This window comes from Schistocerca gregaria, chromosome 2 (genome assembly GCF_023897955.1).
Source record: "Schistocerca gregaria isolate iqSchGreg1 chromosome 2, iqSchGreg1.2, whole genome shotgun sequence".
Taxonomy (NCBI): Eukaryota; Metazoa; Arthropoda; class Insecta; order Orthoptera; family Acrididae; genus Schistocerca; species Schistocerca gregaria.
In genome coordinates, this window is record NC_064921.1 from 338,306,658 (window position 1) to 338,324,079 (window position 17,422).

General features: G+C 39.4%; 3 protein-coding genes across 3 annotated transcripts; 1 reads left to right on the top strand and 2 right to left on the bottom strand.

The window, feature by feature from the left end:
* Nucleotides 1–992: 992 nt before the first annotated feature.
* LOC126336996 (uncharacterized) lies at nucleotides 993–1,988 on the bottom strand. Its single transcript, XM_050001238.1, has 3 exons — nucleotides 1,902–1,988; nucleotides 1,314–1,545; nucleotides 993–1,228 (listed from the first exon to the last, which is right to left on the bottom strand). Exons 1-3 carry the CDS (start codon nucleotides 1,906–1,908, stop codon nucleotides 1,156–1,158), a joined length of 312 nt encoding a protein of 103 aa, XP_049857195.1. The 5' UTR covers nucleotides 1,909–1,988; the 3' UTR covers nucleotides 993–1,155.
* Nucleotides 1,989–4,514: 2,526 nt separating this feature from the next.
* Nucleotides 4,515–5,795, bottom strand: LOC126336995 (uncharacterized). The gene has a single exon (XM_050001237.1). It carries the CDS (start codon nucleotides 5,793–5,795, stop codon nucleotides 4,515–4,517), a length of 1,281 nt encoding a protein of 426 aa, XP_049857194.1.
* Nucleotides 5,796–6,283: 488 nt separating this feature from the next.
* LOC126336994 (protein asteroid) lies at nucleotides 6,284–15,526 on the top strand. The gene is made up of 2 exons (XM_050001236.1): nucleotides 6,284–7,413; nucleotides 13,620–15,526. The coding sequence occupies exons 1-2, from the start codon at nucleotides 6,598–6,600 to the stop codon at nucleotides 15,216–15,218; spliced, it is 2,415 nt and encodes an 804-aa protein (XP_049857193.1). The 5' UTR covers nucleotides 6,284–6,597; the 3' UTR covers nucleotides 15,219–15,526.
* The last annotated feature ends 1,896 nt before the right edge of the window (nucleotides 15,527–17,422 follow it).

The window sequence follows — 17,422 nt, forward strand, 5'->3', positions numbered from 1 at the left end:
ATTCATAAGTAATTCTAATTTTAAAATCAAGGTACTGCAGCATATTCTTCTTTTGCTCGTCATTCTTAATTCAGTCACTTCTGTACTGAATCCAGCTATTTGCAATTCCCAGATCTATGAAATGAAAAATAGTTTTTACAGTCCACTTTCTGGTTCTGGTGCAGATCATGTAAAAACTCATCATTCTGTCAATCAGGTGTATGCCACCCATATTTTTATTGTAGCAGCTGATTACTGCTGGACGGGGAACCTGAATGTATCTCCGATCTTTTTTCGACCACCTTTTACATTGATCCATAGTGTTCTTCCCAATCTGCGTCGATGCAGCTTTTGGACATACCATTTTACAATAGAAATGTGTTTGTCTTTTCTCACTGTCTGGTCAACAGACCCACGTCCTTGATTTGCAAGAATCTTGTCTGATGTCAGATGGACTGCTCGGGGTATTCTTGACTTCATGACTGTTCCAGTGGCAGGCAAGTTTTTTTTTTCAGCCAATGATTCCAGTAAAGGAACAGAGGTAAAATACCTATCAAAGAACACATGTGTTCCTTCTGGAAGACTCTGGCAAAACCTGAGGATTGCCGAGGCTCCTATTCCTTGTTGTAATTGTTGACCAATAGCTTCTGGGAATGTTCCTTTGCCATGATAAATCTCAAAGTCAGGGACTAGTCCTGAAGGAGCAGCCAACACAAAATTTTTAAGCCCGTAAGGATTTGGCTTTCTCCTGACAAATTTTTTTATTGCACATGCTTCAGTAAACGGGATCATTTGTTCATCCACTGCCACTTCAGGAGTTCGAGGTAAACTGAGGCATGCTCTCTTTACACATTCTAAAAGTGGTGTTATTTTCCACAACTTATCTTTCCTTCTAGTTTCCTCTGTTACGGCATTATCATCTGTCATCCTCAAATTACTTCTAATGGTGAAGTATCGATCTTGTCATGATTTCAGTAATGCTAATAACTCTTGTTGTTTTGCCCAGTACATCCTAACTCTAGGGTACCTCAAACAAGGCATTAGTATTGTTGCTCCAATAAATACCTGCAATTCCTTGGCAGACAGCTTTAAAGACCTTCCAGTCTGCTGTAAATATCTCATATTGTTAAGTTCAGACGTATCCTAAAAAAAGGCCAAGTCAAAGTATTGCTGAAATTAGTCCATGATCTGCTTCTCTTTATGTTCTGCAACTTCCGTGGGTGAGAAGGTTGCCTGGAGTCCCTCAAACCTGAAATTTGGAAAAAAAGCATGAAGGAAAGATCGAAAATATCAGGAATAATAGAAAATTATTTACAAGAAGGTATCACACTTACCTTTCGCATTTCTCCCAAAACATCCTGCAATTATGTGAAGAACTCTCGTCATCATCAGAATTATCAGTACTGCTTCTACTATGTTCACATGGGGAAGGAACATTGGGTTGCTGCACATCATCATCTGCCAGATCAAAATCACCATCCTCCTCCTCACTAATCTCAAGATCTGACATGTCTCCATTCAAAAGAAGTTCTAAAATTTCTTCTGAACTGAGCTTTGATCTGTATCCTTTAAGAAAATGATTGTTTTAATATAGTGCCTACTTTCCTTACAGAAAATAATGATAGTGGTGTATCAGATAATGTCACTGAGCAACAGTCACAACACGAAATGTATTGGAAATTAGCAAAGGTAATCACCACTAATGCCTACGAAATAGTGCTTAGAAATGTGACTTCAAGTCCCAGCGTCCACTACAGTGGACATTACTGTTTTGCAATGATAATTTATGGAAATACACAGTACTACCAAACCTTATTGCACAGAAAGGTTGTATAAGCACCACTTATAGATACTGTCTACAATAGGTCCTTTTTTTCATAAAATAAGTTTCGAAAAATAAACAATAATGATGGAGAACTCACCTGCCATTGTAACACACTGTAAACAAAGCTGCTACTTGGTGCGAAGTGATCGTAGTGACTGTTTCTCCCACCAGATGGCTGCAGCATACAGTCTATTCAAATGTGCCACAGGCATTACAACGGAAAATGCAGAATCTTTGACAGCATGACAGGAAACTCGATGTCCATTATAATGGACATCAGGTCTCAGGAGGATATGAAAGTCTTTGCTTTGTTTGGCTTCTTTTCCTTTTGTTTTCTAAATTGGAAACATTGTGCAATAATCTCACTTGTACAGCATCTAACTGTTTTACTTTTGGGTGCAAAGACACTTGGGATTGTCGAACCTGCAAACATGGTACACACAGTGGTTCTGTGCGGAAAACACAATTTGTCTAAATTCCAACTGCCCTCATTTGTATCTCACTTGTTTAGCATCTAACTGTTATGTTTTTGGGTGGAAAGACACTGGTGATTGTCGAACCTGCAAACATGGTACACCAAGTTGTCTGTGCGGAAAAAACAATTTGTCAAAATTCCAACTGCCCTCATCTTATGCCTTTTAAATCTGAAGGGTAAGTTAGCTGAATGAGTTGAATTTATGGTATGAAAACCAGTTTGCCTCTTTATTTTCCTATAAAATTTCCATATCTATGATGCAGTTTAGAAGCTGTTTTGTGAGAGCATACTGGGAACACTGAGCAAATTTATAAAGTACTGCCTTAGCAGTCACAGGTCAACAGCTGCAGTAGAGTCAGAATAACATACAAGTAAAGGATTGTGAGATGAGACTAGCTGCGCTCAGTGGAAAACTGCACTGCACAGCTGCAATGACCATACGGACAGGTTGATGTCATCACACCACAGAGAATCTCTCCTTCTGAGCGATGTGACTAGGTGTGCGGTTTTAGTGCAACAAATGTGTGCCTCAGGACTATATAAATATGCCTTAATTTTTAGGCATAAGCATTCTTGTCGCCAGAGTTCAGCAGCACCATCACGATGCCAAGGCAATGCCGGACAGTACGATGACTGCACATCGCCAGCAGCAGCCACAGGTTTCGGACCATGCTGCAACTGCCACCAGCACTAAGTTCCTCGCGGGAACCTATAGTCCACACTTGCGGCTATAAGCTCTTAAAATTCCCTTCCTGGGACTTAGCACCACATCGACAGCCGCCATTCATCTCCAGCCAGAGAGCAACAGGTTGAGTCCCGTGCACAGTCAGCAGTGTTTTCCATTGGGCTCTCTGCCCCATTACCACCACCACTCAACCTTCTGAGCGCAGCTGCACTTTCCAGAGAGGTAGTCTCCTCTGGGCATTCTTCACGATAATAATCTTTTTGTTGGTTTAAGTTTGTGCAACATTGGCTGGTAGGTTTTTGAGCCATTTCTTTAATTTTAATTGTATCTTGAATCTGGGTGATGGAGTTATTTTAATCAATTTCAATAACACAGCTCTTCTCCCCATGCAACCTCTGTGTGTGTGTGTGTGTGTGTGTGTGTGTGTGTGTTTTTCTGTAAAGCCACTCCTCCTGCTCCATGCAAATCTGCCTTGAAAGCATTCATAGTAGAGGTTGCATGACCTGAATGGTTCTTTATAAATTTACTTCTTCTTGTGGTCTCTGAAAAGCAAGTATGCACAGATAATTTCCAAAATGTGGATGTTATCTGTGCAATCCAAGTTGACACTTGGCGCGATGGCTAATGGCAGTGGCCATAAAGGCATTTACAATTAAAGTCCACATCGGCCAGCAACTAGAGTGTAAATTTGGTGTGTGTAGACCACACATTGTGTCAATGCAATACCTGATTTGTACAGTAAGTAGTTACAACTGATAACACTAAAATAAATTATTATGTGGCAACTGAAGGGTCTGCCCTTAGAGCCACAGATGCTACTTTACTACAGACTATCCAATCTTTAAAACACATGCTCTATTTAATATATAATTGCACTTCAATCTACATGTTATTATGGGCATTTCCTTTCTTGGTTTGCTGCCAGGAATCACCTACATAAATTTAACCACTGATTTTGTCTTCACAACCCTCTTTATCTAGGTACCCTCGCAACTGAAAAAATTCTATGGCTAGTACCTCTAGATTGTGCAAACAGTGTATAATTTTCAATATTTTTATAAGACCTGTTTATTACCAAAGAGAAATTTCAGGTACACTGCATTACGATACAAACACTGCAATGATGATATAAACTATTAAAGTCATACAAAATATACCAAAGTTCTTAACAATAATTACAGTCTCTAGAAGTAGCCTAAGCACAATGTATCACTTTAAGAAAATAGCTTTGTGATTGACAAATTGAGGCACCAAGGAGTAAGAGGGGCAGTTTGCAAGTGTGCAGCTAGCTGCAATCGACAAGACTCTGCACGTACCTACATAACAGAAAACACAATGAGCATGCGACACTCAAGAAAAGAGTAGTATTGTCTGGTAACTGGCACCAAACCAACTGACTTACTGAAATGTCAAGCACATAGTTATTTTAATCAATGTACACTCATGATCAATTATGTTCTTATTTAGACGTTACCTGTAATAACACCCCATACAACACAAATACTGTCCTTAAGCCATTCAGTCAGACAACTATTTTGTTGTCCTCTACATTATTTTGTACTCTCACTTCCACGCTTTACAATACTCAAGTAGTTGTTATAGAAAAATGTGCATAAGGGGTCTGTCTCCCAATCTCGGTAAGGTCGTTGGCTTGAAAATCGGTTTCTTTCACAAGAAACAGAAATAGTAATTTCACAACCTGCAATTTCGCATATTTTATTTAAATCTGATATTGCCTCCGATAACGTATATGAAGTTAAAACAAACGGTACTGTATCATATTTCAGAAAAAATGGTATGGACTGGCCCCATGTGTCGTGAGAACTCTGTTCATTAATACCACTATTGTATGCCACGATTATAGACGGAGTCTCATAAGTAACTGACTTAACGAAGTCATGATACATGCCACTGTAAAGTTTAATGTTGATCCCCTTTCCCTTTTTTTCACATCCCGAGCACAATGTGAAACTTTTACCCTCAATAACATCTGGTCCAATGAACACAACAGATAAATATTTTACATGTGGTAACCAGTGCAACACACTTTCCCAAGAGAAGAAAAAGGAGCACTCAAGATAACTAGCGCCAACAACATGTACAATAAGGGAGGCTCTCATAATTCTCTCTCTCTCGAGGGCATACAACAGCGTTAAAGGACACGAGAAAATCTCTGACACATACGCAAATACCAACTGTGGAGGCAGTGTAACCTGTTTATAAAACGTAATATGGGACTGTATAAAATCTATTGTGTTCTTGGGCAAAAGAGTATACTCTTCTTGACTTGTCACCATTAGGGTGCTAAAATCCAAATCATTTTTCACTTTTGTGTCAATTTCCAAACAAAGTTTCAAATCACTGCACACTCCCGAGTGATTCGTTGAATCTTTTAACTGATGGTCAACTGAACAGTAACTTGCTGACAGACAATCGCCACAATCAATCAAATCGCCGTTATTGAACATTTTGCAGACCCTACAAACTCTTGGGAAGAAAAACATCTCACGCTCGTATTTATATAGTTTTCTTGCTACAAAGACTTCAGCAGCAGCCATATATTTCGTGCGAAGAGTACACCATTCTCTCGCCGTCATGTGCGGATTGGGAGTTTCAAATAACGCCGACACCCCGCTATTGTGGCATATTCTCACAATACTTTTGCACAGATGTTTATGCTTTGGCCAATGTTCCTTTTGGTGTTTCACAGAACAATATGAAATCATTCGACATTTGCTGCATCGCTTCACATCAACATCGGGTTGATGCAACTTACAAACATGACAACAGTTCGAATAAAAACTGCCTTCCATAAACAAGTCGCCACACATCACCGTTTGTCAACCAATGTTATCAAAACAAAAACAAATAATTAAAGGATCAAAGTTAATTTTAGTTCACATGATTTTTCAAAGTTCTTCCTGCAAGTTAGGTCACAGACAAATTATATCAGGTGTCTTGTTTGTTTTAGTAGACTCATTGCACGTGGGCCAAATAGCTTGTTTAATGTTTTGCATTAACAGTCCTGAAAAATTCTAATGTATCCAATAGTCAGTAAAGCCCAATCAGCAACAAGGGTTAAGACTCGTAAACATATAAAGGCCAGTTAAAATAATAAAAGAGCAAGATCTTTATCTTCTATTTCCCATTCTGTTCATTCGCCATCTGCTCCAGTTTCTCGGAAAATGTAAAATCATGGTTTCTGCAAAATTTGACTCTAAACTATCTATAAAGTAAAAATAAACAATTCACCCACAACTGAGCCTTGAGTACGAGGATATCATCTTCGTAATATATGATCATTGGTTATCGGCAGTACTTGTCACGTTGTATCATTAGCATAACAAAACATGCGTGTTTTCATTGTAATGGTTGTATGCTATGCAGTTTGTTGAGGAGACATTCATTTAATCCTGTGGTGTTACGTTTTATAAGTGTATTGATGTATTCCAAGACTGAAAATGGGGACGTCGGTGAACCTAATTTTTCTTTAGGCACTGTGAAATGATGTAGCCTGTATATATAGATGATTTCAGCACTCTTACATATATGTTGTTCATAGTTTGATCGATACTATGAGTTTTTAAATACATGTACCAATTTCTTTGGGAGAATATTTAGTTGTTAATAGCGATGGGGATCCGAGGGCTTACTACTTACGTACAAAGTAATGCCGACAAGTACTTGGAAACATACAAACTACACAACAGCTACTTAGTTATCGACGGGAACAATATAGCGTCTCACCTGTATAGTTGGTTTTCTAAATGCAACAGTGCCTTCGGTGGGGATTATGACGTATATGAAAAGTCTGTGAATGATTTTTTTAACCTTCTGCGGGTATGCAATATTTCACCATTAGTTGTTCTCGACGGCGGATATGAGCCACGGAAACTAAATACTGCGAAATCTAGGTTACGAAGCCGCTACCATATAGCCAAGAACGTTACACCGCGAACACAGTCGAGCATAAAATTCTTCCCTCTTATGATGAAAGAAGTGTTTAAAGACGCATTACTGCATTTAGACATCCCATTTGTTCAGTGTGATTTTGAAGCCGATGATGAAATAGCAGCATTGGCCAGAAATTTAGGATGCCCCGTACTGAGTTATGATTCAGACTTTTATGTTTATGATGTGCCTTACATACCATTCTCAACATTGCAGATGGAACCCATTAAATGTTCAGTGAATGAAAACAAGTACTTTATTAACTGTAAATTGTACAGGATTGAGAATTTCCTAAATTCATTTGGGGGGCTAGAAAAAGAAATGTTACCACTGTTAGCTACACTGCTTGGTAATGATTATATTAAAAGAAGTACTTTCAGCAACTTCTTCAGCCAACTGAAATTACCAAAAAACAAAACTATGAGTGAGACCCAGAAAAGAATTTGTGGACTGCTTCAGTGGCTACGTAAGGAAACTCCAGAGACAGCTCGCAACAAGGTATACACATTCCTTATTCATTTGTAACAACATTAATATAAAACATATAGTAGGACCAGCTGAAAATCTATAACTACGACACAAATTTGGTACGTTTTCAAGTTTAATTTATTTGGTTTTGCTCCTTTTGCTGTTGTTTTTACATCTAACCACAGGGAACAGACTGTTGGTACTTAAGTATTTTTTTAAAATCTTGCTGAGTACATTTATTTTCACAAAAGTAATTCACTAACTATAACATGTCTGTTATAATGGAGTAGACTGTAATAACAAATGTTCAAGCCGAAACAAATTTTTATGACACTCCTTAGAACACAAAGAAATACATTAACACAGATCAAAGTGGAGACACAAGGGTAGATTCTGAAATCAATGACAGATATTTGGTAATAAGACCTACTTATCAGGAGATTAGAATCAGTTCATATGTGGTATGTAAAAGAATACATTCTGTAGCTGAGAAACTTTTTTTCTTATTTATGCTGTATATGGCAATGCTGGTACTATCAGTTTATTAGAGCAATTTTGAGCTGTCATAAATTGAGACTTTTTTTTTAAATTTTAACTTCTATGCTCTCTCCAGTTGTAAAAATAAATTAAAAAAGAAATAAAAATGTAGTACCTTTCATTGTTTTCTTGATCACAACATTCCTCTGTTCAATGTTTCCATTTGCTTGTTACTGAAACACCCAACTTAGATTCACGTATGTCTATATAGAGCTTAATGTCACAGAGATGGCTGCTGTAGGTTTTAAGTTGATACTTTGTGCCCTGTGTTTTAGTCCCCAAGAATTGATGCAGTTCTAGTATATTGCTGTCTATTCTGTTTGGAAATGAACAAGAGTGAGCGTTTGCTACGTGAGTATGTAGTTTCTTACACACAACGTCACCCTGGCCTTCTTAATTATTTCCATTTATTTGAAGGTGAATTCAGTCATAAATTATATTCTATGATGCTCATGAGCCATTTGTTGCTACATATTGTAATTGTATTCCACAGATTCTAGTAAGTCAAATTGCTCAGACAATATAAACTTTAATTACAATAACTTCGTATTTGATATTTCTCCGAGTTGAGGTGTTGGATACCATCCAGTTATGGTGGTTTCCACGTGCTTGATGTTGTCTGTTCTGCAAGCACAAGCAGTGCAATGCCTTTTCTGGGAGAAACAGTCTCCAAGGAGGGAAATCAGGGGGGGGGGGGGGGGGAGAGGGTTAAAGGTGTGGTAGGCCAAATGAGGTACTTTTTTCCCACATGAGTTTCTTATTTCTTATCTCAGGATCATGTGGTGTGGTGTGTACCAACCAGCAGCTCAGCTCCATTACATACCATAAACATCTCAGTCACAAAGTTATTGTAAACAAAATGAAGTTGGGTGTGTCTTTCCAAATGTTCATGTCAACCAGCATATACCGATGGTCGACCCACATTGTAGACAGCATGGTGAATCAAAATGTGCTTCCCTCTGAACTAAATATATTAAGGATGACAATACCTGCTACATGAAAATATTGACACAAAGTCATTGCTGACACACAATCAACATGTGAACTAGTCACATGCTTTGAGATGTACAAGCCCTCATATCTGGAATGAGACTCCTGTGAACATAGCTCTACCAGAGCTTATCATTGTGCATGTCTACACACTTTTTGGGTCATGGCAAGCAGCTGTAACGTTGAAACTTCCTGGCAGATTAAAACTGTGTGCCCGACCGAGACTCGAACTCAGGACCTTTGCCTTTCGCAGGCAAGTGCTCTACCATCTGAGCTACCGAAGCACGACTCACGCCCGGTACTCACAGCTTTACTTCTGTCAGTACCTCGTCTCCTACCTTCCAAACTTTACAGAAGCTCTTCTGCGAACCTTGCAGAACTAGCACTCCCGAAAGAAAGCTGTGAGTACCGGGCGTGATTCGTGATTTGGTAACTCAGATGGTAGAGCACTTGCCCGCAAAAGGCAAAGGTCCCGAGTTCGAGTCTCGGTCGGGCACACAGTTTTAATCTGCCAGGAAGTTTCATATCAGCGCACACTCCACTGCAGAGTGAAAATCTCATTCCAGCTGTAACATTGGTATGGTTAATTGAGGCCGTTCTGGCTCATGCTAGTTCCTCAGATTTCTGCACATCAGTACAGATAAAACTGCAGTGGGAGTAGAGGATTGAATAGGTACGCCTAGATATTTTTGCACTTGCATCTTGATGCACACAATGTGGGTGTAAGCAAAATAAAACAGACATTAGAAGCCCACTTGTTTCCACAGCTTTTTATTTTGAAATAATTAGTTGCAGAACATTAGGATTGAAAATAGGTTAGTGGAACTGGATGAAGAATTAAAATAGTACCAAATGAGGCATTATATGGATTTCAGAAGAGCACAGAAAAACTAAATACACTCTAGTCACATTACTACCTGTTAAAGGCCTGGATAACCACTTGTTGCAGCACGGACATGCAGGAAGAGGGGCAATGAGGTTCCAGAAGCCATGTGACTCAAGTGCTGTGGCCAGTTGTGCTAGGTTTCTTGGCTGAGGATCTCAGATTCTTGATTGGTTTTAAATCCAGAGTTTGATGGACAGGGGAGTACAATAAACTCACCCTGAGACTATTCGAACCACGCATGTATACTGTGAATTGACTGACGCATTGCATTGTCTTATTGGTAGTTGCCACCATGCTGAGGGAAAAGAAACTGCATGATGGTTTTCAAAGGTAGGTGCCTACATGTGTTGAGCCATTGTGGCTTCCAGAGTGTGAGATATCCAGGAAATGCCACAAACCCCCACACCTCCCACCCCACGTGACAATACTCCCTCCTCGAGCCTGGAGCCTTCCAGCAATTGTTGCAGGGTTTCAGCTTTCAGATGTTTCATTTCGATTGAGCATAAATCATGATTCATCTGGAAAGGCTACCTGTCACCATTCAGTGGACCTGCAGCCATGTTATTGGTGTGCAAATTCCAGCTTTTGTAACCAATGATCAGCAGCAGTCAGGAAGGAGACTTGAACCAGGCACCTGCTGCGGAGATCTGCACGTAGCAGTGTTAACTGAACAGTCATTGAGGAGACACTGTTGGTAGCTCCTTGGTTCATCTGGGCAGTCAGTTGCTCAACAGTTGCAAATCTGTTTGCATGTACAATTGGCTGCCGTTACCGTCATCTATGGCCCATGCTGCACCACAGTTGTCTCAGCAGCGGTTTTGGATAGCACCATTTTGCCATGCACGGTATACTTTAATTATGGCAGCACACAAACAGTCTACAAACTTAGCTGTTTCAGAAAATGCTTCCACCCTCAGGCTGATAGCCAACGATCATGCTCTTTAGATATTAGATAAATGGCTCTGTTTTTGCATTACAACCACAACTGCATTGTTTTCTGTGTTCTCCTGGCATACATTATACTCTCCTCTGCTACTGCTGCCACCTGCCACCTGCTGCCTGTGAGTGGTTGTTGTACACAATGGTGATGGTCACATTAATGTGACTGGACTATGTATAATAAACATTGGGGCAGGTTTTATTGTTGTTGTTGTTGTGGTGGTGGTCTTCAGTCCAGAGACTGGTTTGATGCAGCTCTCCATGCTACTCTATCCTGTGCAAGCTTCATCATCTCCCAGTACCTACTGCAACCTACATCCTTCTGAATCTGCTTAGTGTATCCATCTCTTTATTACAGATCAGAAAATGAAGGAAAAAAATAGAAAAATTAATTCCAAAAAGCCATATATATATAGATTTCGCAACCAACGGTTGCTTCTTCAGGAAAGAGGGGAGGAGAGGGAAAGACAAAAGGATGTGGGTTTTAAGGGAGAGGGTAAGGAGTCATTCCAATCGCGGGAGCGGAAAGACTTACCTTAGGGGGAAAAAAGGATAGGTATATACTCGCACACACACACACACACACACACACACACACACACACACACACACACACACACACACACATATCCATACATACATACATATACAGACACAAGCAGACATCATATTTACCCTTTTTCCATATTGCATATATTATTGATGTCTGCTTGTGTCTGTGTATGTATGGATGGATGTGTGTGTGTGTGTGTGTGTGTGTGTGTGTGTGTGTGTGTGTACTCCTGTCCTTTTTTTCCCCCTAAGGGAAGTCTTTCTGCTCCCGGGATTGGAATGACTCCTTACCCTCTCCCTTAAAACCCACATCCTTTCGTCTTTCCCTCTCCTTCCTGAAGAAGCAACCATCGGTTGCGAAAGCTAGTAATTCTGTGTGTGTGTTTGTGTGTTTTGTTCATTGTGCCTGTCTGCCGGCGCTTTCCTGCTTGGTAAGTCTTGGAATCTTTGTTTTTAATATATTAAATTGTAAGACATTTCCATGGGCAGATGTGGACTCTGACCACAATCTATTGATTATGAATTGTAGATTAAAACTGAAGAAACTGCAAAAAGGTGGGAATTTAAGGAGATGGGACCTGGATAAACTAACTAAACCAGAGGTTGTACAGAGTTTCAGGAAGAGTATAAGGGAACAATTGACAGGAATGGGGGAAAGAAATACAGTAGAAGAAGAATGGGTAGCTTTGAGAGATGAAGTAGTGAAGGCAGCAGAGGATCTAGTAGGTAAAAAGACGAGGGCTAGTAGAAATCCTTGGATAACAGAAGAAATATTGAATTTAATTGATGAAAGGAGAAAATATAAGAATGCAGTAAATGAAGCAGGCAAAAAGGAATACAAACGTCTCAAAAATGAGATCAACAGGAAGTGCAAAATGGCTAAGCAGGGATGGCTAGAGGACAAATGTAATGATGTAGAGGCTTATCTCACTAGGGGTAAGATAGATACTGCCTACAGGAAAATTAGAGAGACCTTTGGAGAAAAGAGAACCGCCAGTATGAATATCAAGAGCTCAGATGGAAACCCAGTTCCAAGCAAAGAAAGGGAAAGCAGAAAGTTGGAAGCAGTATACAGAGGGTTTATACAAGGGCAATGTACTTGAGGACAACATTATGGAAATGGAAGAGGATGTAGATGAAGATGGAAATGGGAGATATGATACTGCGTGAAGAGTTCGACAGAGCACTGAAAGACCCGAGTCAGAATAAGGCCCCAGGCGTAGACGACATTCCATTAGAACTACTGATGGCCTTGGGAGAGCCAGTCCTGGCAAAACTCTACCACGCGCACATGCGTGAGTGTGTACCTGTCCTTTTTTCCCACTAAGGTAAGTCTTTCCGCTCCCAGGATTGGAATGACTCCTTACCCTCTCCCTGAAAACTCACATCTTTTCGTCTTTCCCTCTCCTTCCCTGTTTCCTGATGAAGCAACTGTGGGTTGCGAAAGTTTGAATTTTGTGTGTGTGTGTTTGTGTTTGTTAGTGTCTTTATCAACATACCAATGCTTTCGTTTGGTAAGTTACACCATCTTTGTTTTTAGATATATTTTTCCCACGTGGAATGTTTCCCTCCATGGAAAACATTCAGGTATCAACATGATCACGTTTTGATGAGGTAGAAGAATTGTTTCTCCTTCTTCTTCTTCTCCTGCTCCTCCTGCTGCTGTTGAAACCTTTGTATTGATTAAGTACATTTTGGAACAAGATGCAATTGAGGCTCGACAGATATTAGATATGGTTATTAATCCAATAAAAGGTTTCTTATAGTAAATACATAACTAAACTGATCGGGGAAGTGTTGCACAATACTTCAGTATTACCAGCTACATATTCAGTGTTCAACCTGCAAGGCAGATAATAACACTAATAATTTGTGAAATTTATTTTAATTTGTAAATGGTGCAACATCAACAAGTCCAATACCATTCCAAATCCATACATTTCAATGGAAAAATTGATATTTTCTGTTGTCAGACAACTGAGGAAATCACAACGAACTTTAATAAGTATGCATATGCATGCTTTTTTTTTTTATGTGCTTATATCATATTATGGAACTTCATCACCTCTTTGATAGATGGTAGCACAAGTAATTGGAATGTGTTTGCTTTGTGACATAAATGTTTGCAGTATGCAAATTTACTTTTGTGTGCTTGTGAGTGTGACGGAATTACAAAACTTGGCTTGTGGCTGCAATAGTAAACTCTAAATAAAAAGAGCCAGGTTCAGATGCATTGTAATTTTTCAGGACATTATTAGCTTTACTGTGAAGATTAAAATACTGGACTATCAGTTTTCACATATAACTTTGTATTATTCATATTCATTTCTAGGTTCTTGGGCACCTGCAGAAGCCATCTCGGGAGACTGTTGAAAGACAAATAATGAAGATAGCTTCAGGATATCATCCAACAGAAATACATTCAGCTCTTGGATTGCCGTTGCAGCCTGCCTTAGTATTTGTAGAGAAGAGGGTTGTTCAAGAAGAACAGTTTCAAGAAACTCACTCACTTCATAGTGACTATACCCCTGGTGAAGAAATGGGTTGCATTACAATTGACAATATTTGCAGTGACAGTGGAAGTGAAAACACTTACAGTGACTCTGATTGTGAAGAACCCAGCAGTAACAGTGATGAAGGAAAATGTACTAACTCAGAGTCAGAGGGCGACAGTAAATCAGAGACAGATGAGAAATCTGGATGTGTGAAAACTGCTGAAGAAAATATTGTTCTCTCTCTCCCCGAGTGGTTTAAAACCAGCTTCAGAAAAGGAAATATGCCAACTAGCTTTCACGATATGTTGACTCAAAAGTTATATTTTATGTCACCTCAGGTTGAAGACTACTCTCTTGTTTTTTCACAGGACATTAGCATACCTATTATTCAAATAATATTTGGCCTTCTGATGTCTGGAAGACCAAGCACTTTGAGCTACTATTCTAGAAGCCCTCGTGGACAGTTACAGAAGTATTGTTTAAGTTCTTTGTGCAAAACATCAAGAGTAAAAGAATTTCCTTCCTTGCTTAATCTTCCACAACTTCCTTTGACTGAGAGGCAATATATATTGTTAGATACAATGGGCATTAAAGACAAAACTGAAAATATAATACAGAAATTGTGTCCAGAATGGAGATTGTTTGCAATTGCGTTGAAGTATTGGTTCAGCCATACTACACAACCTGTGCTTAACTCTTGTCATATACATGCACTCATTTTCAGTGCAGTTGTTTTAAATATAGTTAGCAAGGTACCAGGGTACTATAAATCGAAAAAATCTTTGTCAGGTGTGCTCAAAAAAGTGAAATCGAGTGAAGTTGAAAAAAGTTCTTCAGAAAGCGATGATTTTTTATTTGGGGAATTTCTTCAATCTTCAGATGCTCTCAGCGAACCAAATAAAGTGCTGCATGTCATCAGGAAAGAAGACAGTATATTATTAGCTAATATTATTTTGCCTTTCCACCAAATTAATGAGCACATGAAGTCAAATGCTCGCCTTTATTCGGTTACAACTGTTCACGCCTTTGCTCAATTCCAAAGCTGTCTTATGCATTTGAGACATTTAAATGCTTTACTCAGTTTCCCATATCCACAGATACTACCTGCAAAATTTTATTCAGGGACTCTGGTGTACAATATGTACATGAATTTTCAAAAACGGTCAGATGTAATGGGATATGTATGTCACCTTTTGCAAAAAGCTGAGTCTGTACTGGTTTTGTACAAAAGTGTGATTGAGGCAGTATTCGAAATGCTACCATTACTTCCATCTCTGAAACGTCGCAGACATAAGAAAAAGAAAAAAGGAGCACACATGAAAGAAGTAGATGTTACTGATGATGACAATGGTGGTTCTTCAGGAAGCCAAATTGGCGAAAGTGCTTTCAGTGATTTGAACAACAGATTCAGTATTCTGGGAACAGGTGACAGATGAAGGAAGGTTTCTTTTCAAAAATATTGAAATATTGCACAGAACAGAATATTGTTATGTTGTTTGTAGTAAGTGTGCAATTGAACCAGTGGTAACAAATATGCAGTTATGGAATAGAATATTGATATTTTGTTTGTAGATAAGTGTGTAAGTGAAGCAGTGGTAACAAGTATGCAGTTATGGAAAGTCTGTAACAGTAGTGTTCCAGTACTCTGTCCTATGATGAATGGAGCTTTACATTCTATTTTTGTCATACCATATATGATGTAAATAAATCATGACCTAAATCTTGGTACTGATAAAAAATCATATCATACAAGACACTTGATTCAGTCAAACTGAACATATTCACATTTGTAGCGTACTGCAGTAACTTTTTTTTAATGCCTGAACATCAAATGTTGATACCCAAGTCCATAGGTTTTGTAAGGTGTTAGAAAATGTTTTGAGTGAATCCTACTAAAGTCAGTGGGTTATGATTGATGCACCTCTGCTTATACACCATACAATGATTTGTTATGTTTCTACATCAACTTAAAATGACTGGGCCGCAACAAAACTACCCTACAAACACACTTTGATGGTAGCATCTGATGACACACACACACACACAGGGGAGAGAGAGAGAGAGAGAGAGAGAGAGAGAGAGAGAGAGAGAGTAGATTACTGACCTCTCTGTAGGTACTCTTTTGTGCTGAGAGCATATAGTGAATGGAAACTGAATTGCCTATCTTGTAGCCACGAATAAAGAAAATGGCAAAAGGCTGTGGTAACTACTGCTACATAACAATCATGCACATTGGATCTTTGCTATCATTGATGAAATCAGATTTTGAAGAACTTGATTTGGATTGAGGTTCTTTTGATCTTGCTAACTTTGATTGATCTCTTCGTTTAGTCTTTCTCAAACTTTTCATCCAGTAATGAAAAGGCCTTTCAAACTTGATAACTTCAACTCCAAATCACTGCACATGGAGCTGAGAAATTAACCAGTACACTAGCTAACACTGAAGAACTCAAACTAAACTCTGTCCGAACAGACCTTGGAAGGAACATCTGTGCCAACCAATCACCATGTCATTGTATGCTGATATGGAGGGGCATCTGGTTAGCACACCGCTCTTGTAGCTACTGTCATTTTTCATGACTGGAGCCTCTACCTCTCAATCGGGCAGCTCCTCAATTGACGCCAAGGACTGAGTGCACTCCACTTACCAACAGTGCTTAACGGACCTTTATGGTCACCCTTCTGGCTGCTAGCCAAGCCCAACAGTGCTTAACTTCGGTGTTACCACTGCAAAACCATTTGCAAAAGAGTGAAGGACATATTACTGATTTAACTCTGCCTGCTGTTTGTGTCAAGTAAAAATTTTTAATGCAGACAAAAATTGCTAAGGACTTTTTCATCAGCCTAGTACATGCAAAAGCAGTTTAATATTACACAGTACAATACAATGCTGATCACTGAAATTGCAACACCAGGAATGACGGCAAACGACAAAATTTCATCTATTCTGTGAATACAGTAAGGTTGCAAGAGTACAGGATTAAATTTTTAGAAGATTTGCGGGTTTGGAGAATGAAAAATTTAGTACACGTAGTTGCCACTGTTAGCAGCAACAGTGGCTTTAGCCAGTCTGGCCATCGAGTCGAATTGAACTTTGAAGACAGATGCTGATACATCATTCTATGCTGCTCAGGACCAGAGTTCATCGGTCATAGTGGCTAATGGCTGATGTCACTGCACTCTCTCAGCAGCTCTTGATCAGAAGTTTTCAGTGGGCGAGATCTGGAGAACATGCTGACTAAGACAACAGTCGAACACCCTCTGTATTCAGGATAGTTCAGGACTGTATGGTCAACTTGTGGCCTCAGGGTATCCCACTGAAAGGTAATGTGACAGAGACCTACAAGGCAGGTATAGACATGAGACTTACACAACAGAAATGTAATGTCTTCTGTCCTGATTAAGTCACAAGTGATCAAGTGTAACCAGTGGCACTTCATACCATCATGTGAAGTCCTGGACCAGGTGGACGATGACAAATGTTACCTGACAGTATACATTCTTCTCAGAGCCTCCACACACAGGTGTGTCCATTGTGACTCTGTACTCAGAACCAAGAACCCTCTGAAAATACGACGTGGTAACACTCCTGTGTTGTCATCAAGGGCACCACTGTTGAAACACTTCTCTCTGCTGCAGC

Excerpts from the sequence above, each read along its gene's own strand:
- LOC126336996 (XM_050001238.1), bottom strand. Across the intron at positions 1,229-1,313 it reads TTTTGGGAGAAATGCGAAAG|GTTTGAGGGACTCCAGGCAA; the intron begins GTAAGTGTGATA and ends TCCAAATTTCAG.
- LOC126336995 (XM_050001237.1), bottom strand. The coding sequence starts at position 5,795 with ATGTGTGGCGACTTGTTTATGGAAGGCAGTTTTTATTCGAACTGTTGT.
- LOC126336994 (XM_050001236.1), top strand. The coding sequence starts at position 6,598 with ATGGGGATCCGAGGGCTTACTACTTACGTACAAAGTAATGCCGACAAG. Across the intron at positions 7,414-13,619 it reads CAGAGACAGCTCGCAACAAG|GTTCTTGGGCACCTGCAGAA; the intron begins GTATACACATTC and ends ATTCATTTCTAG.